Here is a 10,678-nt window from a genome sequence, read left to right as displayed (position 1 = left end):
TGACTACCTGAGCTTCAGACACCCACATGGCCACAGCCTTGCACATGTGGATGATTACCACACTTGCTGGTGCCAACATCCATGGCTTTTCCCTTGCAGGGCTTCCTTCCCCTCCTTCAAGCACCTAGAGAGCCTGTTCTAAAACACCTAGAAACCTTGCACCCAGTAAGCTCAGACACTTACAGCAATGGACAGAGCCACAGTGTCCACAAAGGTCCTTTTTGGGTCCAAAGTGGCACTGGGAGAAAGGAGCATGACTTGAACTCCTGACTCTTCAGAGCTTCTATAGCTCTCCCCTGTCACTGCTGAGATTTCCCCCCCTTCACTCCTGCATGTTCCCAGTGCTAAGGCATCCACATAAACAAATGCTTCCCAGATTCTGCAGTGATGAACTGATGAAGCATAAGCATTAGGATGCATTAACTCTTTTCTGTCCCTATCAGAACATGCAGTACAGATGAAAGGTTATTCTGTGCAGAGAGCTTTTAATAGTAATACATCCTTTAGAGGAAATTACAAAGCTCAGGGAGCAGATGTTGAGCTCACTACACTTGCTTTGGGCCACTTTGCAATAAAAGGTAAGATGGCAAAAATAGAAGACTGCAAAGCAAGTCTGCAATGGCACTGACATGTCATTTAAGATGCTCTCTTTTAAACAGATGCCATCTGCAGACTTTAGAAGTACCATTAAGCACATGCCAGCTCCTTTTGTACATCCTACTGGGTTAAGTACTATTAGTTACAAGACAAAAACAACATTTTTGGCTGCTTGTTATCAGCTCAGGGTTTTTCCTTTCTCTCTTCCCAAAACCCAAACTATCACCCAACCCCACAGACATCAGGTGGTGGAAGTGCTTACTTCAGTTTTCAGACATGTAATTAACTGCTGTACTGGGAGCTAAACATCACCCTACAAGATAAGCTTCTAAAATAATCTCACATTCCCTGAGAAGATTCAAACACACTGCACTTTGAGATGTCAGTAATCATCTTAAGTATTAGATGATTCATCTGGGGGAAATAAGTCTGGTCCCACATGCCTGGTTTCTCCATAACCTGTAGTACACCAGCAGCTGTGTTTGCAGGCCAAGATCAAAGCAGCAAGCACATCACAAACCCAGCTGGGATGGAAAGAGGGTTGATGTATCAGTGTAAATCCATTAAAACAATCCATTTTAAACACAGGTAAAATTGGCTGATAAATCAGGCAACCTGAATGAAATTGCATTCATGAGGTGACACTGATATCTACAAACAGAGATGTAAAACAGATTCCCTCAAACCCCAAGCAGGATTGCCCAAGCCTGGCACTCTAAAATGAAGATCCTGCCCACTTGCTTTACACACACTTATCTATTTGATTTGCTTCATGTTTTTCCCCACAGTTTGTGAGAGCCTATAGAAACAAGACTGGTCTTTTCTTATACCTTCCCCCTTTTTCTTTAGGGCTAAGGTTTACACCTCACTCTCTGGAGGCAGTTTTGGCCTGTCTCCCTTTACACTGCTAACTGGGTTCCGTTCCTCAGGAATTTATAGAAGTGTGAAACTAACCTTCTGTGTTTCACAGCTCCTGCCAACAGCTTTGCCTGAGAAAATTTGTTCTTGTTTTCCACTGACTTCATGGGCAATTTCTTCTCAGTTTCCTTCTTTGGGTCCATACTGACTCCCACTTTAGCGAGAGTGCTGTGAATTAAGGGTTAAGGATCAGCTGGGAAGGAATGGGGAGAACAGACATTTCCTCCCTGATATATTTAGCCAGCTCTGCTGACAGCAGTGACCGAAGTTCATTCACATATTCTATCCAAATATACTTATTTGTGATGACATTGAGCTGGTAGCCTCAGCCAGAAGAGAAGATAGTTTGCCCTCTGGGGTTGGAGCTCTCTCTGGTATCAGGACCAGCTCTCCCTGTGAGGATGTCCAGGCAGCAGCTGGGAGCTGCTGTTTTGAAGCCAGAAAGGTGTAACACAACACACCCAGCACCCATGAACACATCCACCATCCTGCCTTTCCCTCAAGGCCTTAGAAAAGCAAAAAGGTCAGGCTGGACCAAAACAAACAAACAAACCAAAAAGACAATGCAGTACCTCCCCTTCTATGGGGATCAACACATTTGTAATTCAAATTTGCTGCTCCACACTCTAATCCTTAGCAGAAAAGCTAAGTAGCAATTTATGCACTCACTTCCACTCCTCAAAGCCTCTTTCTGCTGAGCCCAGCAGATTTCAGCCTAGCAAGACAGAACAGTTCCATTTTTTGGTTTGGTCTTTAGCACTCCACCTTTGCAGCTCATCTCTCTGTAAGGACCACAAGGATTCTACTGCTGGTCTGAGCACCAATCCCAGGAGAAAGGAGACTCTGATTAAGGGGAACTGTGGTCCAAGATTCATCCAAAAAAGACTAAAACTGCTCAGAAAAGCTAAGCAGATTAAAACAGTGTTAGCAAGGTGGAATGCAGCTGAAACCTATAATGAAGTGGAGAAGCTTAAGCAGGTTCTCAGATGGGATGAGAAGGAGCAGGGTGTGTTTACTGGGGCACACTCTGCACACACTGAACACATCTCCTTGTGTGATGAAGAGAAATCTGCCAAAGACCCTGTTTGTAGACGAGGTGCCAGGAAAGTCACACAAAATTCTGCAAAAATTTTAACTGCACAGGCAAAGGCAAATTAAAATTAACTTAGTTTAAAAGCATGTTTTTAAACTCAAATCTAGTGCTCTAACAGTCTCTCCTCTGGCTACAGTTCCACAAGCTGGAGTTTCACAGATGCCCCAGTCACTTCAGACTTATATTGGATAGTGAATTTCACATTGATGGCCCATGTATTTGAAGCCATAGCTTTTTCCCCCCACTGAACATCTGAAAATCAAAAACTTCCAGACTTTGCTTTGAAGTGACACCCAGTCTCCAATCCCTTTACAGACAGGAATGTTCAGATGCCATTTGTTGTTTGATTTTCCTAAGGATACAGCACTAACCCAGACTGTTCCTTACTTCAACCAAAAGTCCTCTCAGCTCAAACCACTGTTCAATTTTATCTATTTTTGAGATGGCACAGGAGTGCCATCCTGTGGCTGTCTGAAATCATCTGAGAGCTCCTCGTGCTGAACATGATTTGATGCTGCCACACAATTCTTCCACGGTCTGCAGTGTTCAACTGCCACATTCAGGTCCATTACCTTGTTATAGTCTAAGCCTGACTGAGGAACTCAAAGACTTTTCTTTTAAAGATACCAAATTACAGGCTTTTAGCTTCCATCCAGGATGGCATTCTCCTAAAACTCCTCAACTAGAAAGGCACAGGACATTTTTAGTAGGTATTTTATACATCTTGCTGTCATTAGCAAATGTAATGCTATAGGCAGCCAAGAAGTGTTCCCTCTCAGGAAGACAACATTAGAAACAAACCTCTCAATCTTAAATATCAACTGCACTAAACAAGCTGTCCTTCAGTAAAGCCAGCTTCTTGGAGGGGGGACTGTTCCTACATTTAGACAGCAGTAAAGACAAGCTGATCTTGCTCTCAAATACTTCTTGGAAATGCTTTAAAAATATTTGTAAATCTTCATCTGAACAGGGGGCTCTGGATAAGGTAAGGAACAAACCAACCTAGTTACCCATGCAGGAGAAAGAAAAATTCCTATTCATCCATGCATATGAATTTCTTATGCTCAAGAGTACATTAAAATATTCCAAGGCATATTTATCCTGAGGATGTATAATTTTGTGATTGTTCAACCTGAAAAATTAAGAAAAAAAATCTCTGTACTTGAATATTGACACAGTTTTTACCATGAAATTAATGCCTCTGGGTAGCTTAAATTAAATGCTATTGCAGGAAAAAGAGCAAATAGTGAAATCCATTGGGTTGACATTGCTCTTATTAATTTGGAAGAGCATTTAAACAGCACCTATAGATGCAGCACAGTGGTTTTTGTCACTGCAGTGATAAACCATTAGTAACAACCTGCAGAAGCAAAAACCACTTTTGCATTTCAGAACACCACCAAATATTTCAAACACAAGTCAATTTAAAAAAGAAATTAAATTTTCTCACAAGATGAGGTGACTATAAAACATTTTCCCTTCCTCCACTCCACCAGCAATAAGTTCTAAAGTTTAATTTTTACAGTAAGACTTCAGATTCAGAGCCACCAATACTACTAATCGTGCAAAAGACTGAGGTGAGATGGTCTGTACATCTTGATCAGGCTGTTCAGGGATCTCTGTGTTATGTGACCAAATTCAAGGCAACTTAAGATTCCCTCAGGGCTGGTATGGCTCAGCCCAGATGTACATGACATGACAAGAGCTGTCAGCTGCTCCCACAGCACAATCTCACACTGCACAAACCTGGATCAGCCAGCCCCACGAGCAACCATCACCAAAAACTAAATATATCCATGAATATTCCATTAATAGATCCAGCAAATCTAGAAAATACTCCAAATCTATCAGCTAACTGCAGCCTATTTCTGAAGTTAAAAAAATGCATCAGGATTGCTTTTTCATAAACGCATTCCTGAGCTAATTGGGATGTTCTTCACAGGACACATGCTCCAAATTGTAAATCATTGACCAACACAAGGTAAGACCAATCTCTGTAGCACCAGCACTATTCAATTTTATTTGCTGACTGGTTTTGGTCACCTCCTTGTGTCCACAAACTCCTTCATCTTTACTAAAGCTTCCCTGAGCACTTGTGTTTTGTTCACCTATAAGTCAAAAGCAATCCAGACAAGGAAACCATCAGAGTCAGCACAGGTTCAGTAAACCTCAAAAAAGCAACATTTTGCTTAGCACAGAAATTCTCAAATCATTCCAACCTCCCTTGACTGGCACTGATTAGAGAGAAAAAACATCCTCTATGATTTTCTAGCATATCTACAAGAAAATTAGTCAAATTTAACAGCAAAGCCAAACTGTCCTGCTCTTAATCCTGCCTACAAGTGTGCACTACCCAAAGGAACCAAGACTCCATGGGCACTGACTTCCCAGAAGAAAATCAGCACATCTGCACAGATGTATTTAATTTCTCACCCTGAAGGTATCAGTAAGGGAGAAATATCTAATACTCCAAGAAGAACAACAGAGAGAACAATCCACACATTATTTCAAACAGAAATGTTAAAATCAGGCAATATACAGTTAAAAAAAAGAGTGTGTAATTTTCTATAAGAAGATAAAAGCAAAATATTAGAAATAATATACTGGCTTTTCTTTATGTTCTCTTTCTCTTTTAAATTATGGTATTTCATGACCTCAGTAACAGAAAAAAACAAACCCCAAAAAATGACAACCAAGCCCCAAAACAATGCAGAGGGGAGAAGGGAAGGATCAAAGAAGTGGGAGTTGAGAGGGGGAATATCAAACATTGCAGGGGTCTATCAAAGCTACAGTGAAGACATTAAACTTTGGAAATGTATCACTATACACACTCTGTAAAGCAGCTTTATAAAAACAATGTCGACTGACAGAGCAAACTACAGTCCACTCTTACTCCTCTAGGTAACCACCAGCCACTTTAGTGCAAAGGATATTCTGTATTCATTTAGTTCTTTCAGCTCTTCTTCCCTTCGTTGCTTTTCTAGTAGCTCTTGCTGCCGAGAAACCTCATCAAGGAAATGTGTCTCATCTTCATCTAAGCCTCTTACCATGTTTTCTGAATAAAGAAAGAAGAAATTTGTTGGTTTCAGACACCAAGTCTGTCTCCTCTGAATGTTCTTAAACCAACCAATAACTAAAAACACCACACTACTTCTTGCCTCAAAAATCTTGCCTCAGAAGAAGTACATTTTCTTAGAGCAAACAATTCCTACCTAATTAGTTTTAACACCTGTTCAGAAATTTTAAAATAGTAGAAACAAAACAACTCCTAATTTCCAAATAAAATCAAAGTCTTTCTAAACATGCTACCCTACTTTAAGGAAAGTACATGCTAGTGCAGCAGGAAGGTCTTTTATTTCCTGTTCTGAAAATGTTCAGAGCCTCTTGAGTAAATGATTTAATTAGAATGACAATAAAGATTATGTTTCAGGAAGACCAAATCCTGCTCTTTGTAGTCATCATCAGAAATCTTAGCCCAAACATTACCTTTAGTGTTCATTAAAGTTAAATTCCATATTTTAGGCTTTTACATGAAGTCACCATATTTTTAATCTTCAACCCACACAGGCAAGCCCTAGTCACTTTGAGGGCAAACTAGGAAATCCATTTACACCCATAATTGGCAAGCTTGTGTCTGACAGAAAAGCTCTGGAAATCAATGATCATTTGAGGTTACTTTATAAAAGCCAATCCCTGCTCCTTCCAACTCATGCAGAGCTCATTCATAAATCTTTCAGCAGTAACTTGTAGCACTCACTACTACTACTGAGGACCCCTCCAGAGAGCAAAAGCAGTGACACTCAGGACATTTTTTGAAGGAAGTGACATGAATTAATCTCATTTTCTGCCTGACTCATCTGCAAACTAAGAGGAGCAGCCAGTGAGGTCCTTTGAGCTGAGATTTTATTGAGGCTCCCTCCCAGGCACTCTGCAGCAGGTTTTGTTCTCCAGGTTAGCTGGTGTCTGATATTCTGCTGTGGTTGCATTAAAAGCAGAGGTGGGTTTATTGCTCAGGGCTACTTCCCATTCCAGTGCTTGGAATACCAAAGCAAAGCTGTTGCAGATCTAATATAACTGGCCAAGAAAAACTATTCATTTAGGCAGTTATTAGAAGCACTTCCTATTCAGGCTGACAGCAGTCAATTTTTGGGTGGCTCCTTCAGCAAGAATTGCTTAGTCATGTTACCAAAAATGACTGGGATCCAAAGTCTACTGAAGTTTACTGGAAAGAATTCTAGGTGGAAAGAATCCTGTAGGTCCAGCTGGAGACTTTAATGTATGAATGTTGCTATCTGTACTTGCCACTTTTCAAAGGGCAAGCACTTTTCTATAAAACCAGAAATTCAAACATTTCATTAGAAGAGTCAAACATCTACTTCTAAAGAATCAAAACATTTAAATTTACTTCTTCCAAATCATAATCTTAACTCTCAAATCACTTTTAGTCAAATAATTATTGCTTGGAAAAAATTGGATTTTTTTTTTTTTGTTTTTTTTTTTAGTATGCAATACAAGCTCAGTATTCAACACTTTGCATGCACACAGCTTGATAACTGCAAACACCTTTTGAGTTTTGCAAGTGTGCAGTGCTGCCTCAGCATCCAAAAGGTGCTCCTTTAAAAATTCAGGATTTCAAAAATACTCTCCTGAAGCCTTTGTTTCCCTCTCAGAGAGGGAGACAAAACACACAGATATGTCCTTTGCTCAGAGGTTGTGCACAGCTGTTGCATACAACACACACAGTTTGCTGCTTACTGAATTTAAATTGCTCCTCAAACTCCTGCTGCTTCTTTTCTCTCTGTTCCTGGAGCCTTTCATACAAGGACCGTGGGTCATATGCCTCCTCTGGGCATTCTGAAAGGAACAAATCAGGAAGGGAGACCATGTTAGAAACACTAAACCACCAACAGTTCTCATTTCCTTCATGTAAAAACCATTTCAATTATAGAATATAAAAAGACATTACTTTTATTTCTATTTCTCACAAAAGTGAAAAATTCTCAGATCTTTTTCCTGTAATTACGGACATGAGCAGCACTTCCCCTGCAGAGAGCACAGCCCCTTCCTACACAGTGCAGCCACCTCTGCTTCAAGATTTCAGTACCGGGGCAAGGTGGAGATGCTCCAAGTACTCAGCCTAACAAGGAAACTCGTGGTCCTGACACCTGTAAGCCCAGGATGAAACAAACTGCTTCTCTCAGTCCTAGGCGTCTCCTTCTAGAATTTCTACTTCCCACAAAAGTGGGAAAGTGGAAGAAGTGGGAAAATTCGCAGCTCTTTTCCCTGTAATTACTAAATTGAGCCCATACCTTTTGGGTCCTCAGGTTTTCGGACCTTTTCCCATTCCTCTTGCCTCCTCTTTCGTCGCTCCTCTAGCTCTGCTTCAGACACGAACCTCTTGTTAATCACCAGGTCAGCAGTGCCATCTCCCCCTTCCATGGTGGAACAGTGTCTGCTAAAAACACAATCAGGAGTCTGATGATGCTTTTTAATGAGTGATTATTAAATATCCTGAAAAACAGACTGCTGTCCTCATAATAACTTCAGTTCTCTAAAGAACACTGCATGGTAAGCACTGACTGAGACACAAACTCACTGCATAACTGCTAAGACTTATAACCAACCTCTATTACTCCTTCTTTACTCTTTTTTCATAATTATGTCCTTCCTGCTAGTTGTCTGCCTCAGGCTGTTTTTCTGAAAGTCATGTTCTAATGGATTTACTTTGCTTAAATAAATATTAAAAAAAATAAAATTAAACACCCTCACCTACACTCTCATCCTTTTATTTCTGTTCCTCCACATATGTTCTGAAGAAAAATAAAGTGATGGCAAAACATCAAATCCCAAGTTCTTTTTGGCCAACCTATAAAAATTTGAGAAACCCTGCTTGTTTTCAGTTGTTGAATGCATGTATTTAGAAGAGATTAACAGTGAAATTTCAGAAATTAGCAACTCTTCTGGTTTTGGCTGGGACAGAGCTAAACTTCTTAGTAGCTGGAACAGCTCTGGGGTTTGGGCTTGGTGTGACAAGAACACTGATAACACCCTTGCAGTTTTAGCCTAAGTCAAGGACTCCCCAGTGTGTCACACTCAGCCAGTGAGGAGCTACACAAGAAGCTGTGAGGGAGCCAGGACAGCTGTCCTGAACTGGCCAAAGGGATATTCCACAGAGCCATGACCACACAACACTGTGCCCAGGATATAAACTGGGGAACACTGCCTGGGAGGTCAACAGCTGAGTGAGAAAGGGCTGAAACAAGAGCTGGGGTTAGAAAATGGAACAGCACTTCCCCTGCAGAGAGCACAGCCCCTTCCCACACAGTGCAGCCACCTCTGCTTCAAGATTTCAGTACCAGGGGCAGGGTGGAGATGCTCCAGTAGTCAACCTGACAAGGAAACTCGTGCTCTTGACACCTGTAAGCCCAGGATGAAACAAACTGCTTCTCTCAGTCCTAGGTGTCTCCTTCCAGAATTATTCTGCCAGCTCCATGCTACACCATGAAGCCCCAATGCCTGTTTTTGTTTCAAGCCTGAACATCAAAACTGTACACAGAAGGGCAACATAAACACAACACACGAAGCTGTTCATTTAAAGACACGCAAACGTAACTTTTTCCTACTTTATTGTCTCCCTGGATAACTGCAGCAAGTTCAGGATTGCCCACAGTTCTGCCAAGTACTGTTCATTGGGGATCTCACCCTGCATTTCAGCACAGAAGAGATCTCAGAACTCTTCCAAGGAGGAGGGGATGCAGGAACCCAAACAAGGGAAGAAACCTGTTAATCATCCTTCTTTCATACCACAAGGAACCAGTCCTGCAGGAAGTCCTGAAATCCTTACAAAAACTGATACTTTTGTGGGGTATTGCTTGTAACAAAAATAAAAAAATTGAGGTCTCAGCAGAAATCCCGGTTAGAGCACTGGACAAATATTTGTTACAGCAGGATGCGTTCTTAAGGTTAGCATTATTAAAAGAAGTTAAGAGAAAAGAATTCTCTTAAGAGCTGGGGACAGGAAGGACAGATCCAGGGCTGATGATTTTATCCTCTTTAAACTTTTCTTTCTTTCTTTTTTTAATATCTACAAAAAATCCACCCTAAGACCCTAAGTCCACTTTCCAGAAAGCATGGAACATTTGCTCTTTGAGTGCAATTTCTGAAGTTGGTTCAAGCTGGAAACCTACAGAGAAGATAAAAATTGAATCTCACTACTTAATACAGGTCCTGATCACAAGACCAGCTTTCCTATCCAAGTGCTGCAAACAACATAATTTGTTTCTCCACTTGTGTCATCTCAACCTATATATTTAGAGAGGACACAAAAGGTTCCAATACAATGGTGACAGAAAGTAATAAAAGCAAACTGAGAGAGGGATTCTGCAACAACACACTATCCTCTGGGGACTACAGCCTTCAGCAGCAAATCACCTGGATCAGTCAGTTCACTCAGACAATATATTTTAAGATACATAAATTGATGAATCAATTAAACCATGATTAAGGTTTAATTATGGCCTGAGATGCAGCAAAGGCGCTTCCAACACCAGCCTGAAAACTGGTGTCTGACAGTGACAACCCTATCTGGGGGAAAAACCCCATCAAGCAGCATCAGAATAAAGTTCACTTGCACGTATAAAGTTTGGTAATCTTGCTGTATTCTTTGTCCTCTCCCATCTGAACCTAACACACACAAACCAGACCCAACAAAAAACATGCACTTGGCAACTTTTCCTTATTTATCTGTGTTTTCGTCTGGTGACTAGGTATTCTAGGGCTATGCTGTCACCGCAAATGACAGAAGTTTGTCACAGTTGTAAACCACATGTTTTCATAACACCAGATGGTAACACCGCCAGGATCACAAAACCTCCCAAACTTCACAACCCTTGCCACCACTGAGGCTGGAACAGACGTAGGGCAGCGACGGCGCCCCGGGTACCCGAGCGCAGCTTCCAACAGACTCAGCCCTCTGTAAATACCAAACGCGATTTACCGACCCGTCCCATCAACCCACCGGGGCCGGGCCGGGCCGGGAGCGCTCCCCGCTCCGCATCAGCTGAGGCGCTG

General features: G+C 41.4%; 1 protein-coding gene across 1 annotated transcript in view; it reads right to left on the bottom strand.

The window, feature by feature from the left end:
* The window catches only part of PSME3IP1 (proteasome activator subunit 3 interacting protein 1), a 9,907-nt gene extending 1,849 nt beyond the window's left edge, over nucleotides 1-8,058 (bottom strand). The window contains exons 1-4 of the mRNA XM_005422767.3: nucleotides 7,918-8,058; nucleotides 7,364-7,462; nucleotides 5,542-5,663; nucleotides 1,552-1,685 (exon numbers count right to left, since the gene is read on the bottom strand). Coding sequence (XP_005422824.1) covers nucleotides 1,552-1,685; nucleotides 5,542-5,663; nucleotides 7,364-7,462; nucleotides 7,918-8,047 — 485 coding nt within the window. The 5' untranslated portion in view covers nucleotides 8,048-8,058. The remainder of the gene's footprint in view (nucleotides 1-1,551; nucleotides 1,686-5,541; nucleotides 5,664-7,363; nucleotides 7,463-7,917) is intronic.
* Between the last annotated feature and the right edge of the window lie 2,620 nt (nucleotides 8,059-10,678).

This window comes from Geospiza fortis, unplaced genomic scaffold (genome assembly GCF_000277835.1).
Source record: "Geospiza fortis unplaced genomic scaffold, GeoFor_1.0 scaffold97, whole genome shotgun sequence".
Lineage (NCBI taxonomy): Eukaryota > Metazoa > Chordata > Aves > Passeriformes > Thraupidae > Geospiza > Geospiza fortis.
The sequence above is the reverse complement of the archived record's forward strand: the minus strand, read 5'-3'. Positions and strand labels throughout refer to the sequence as shown.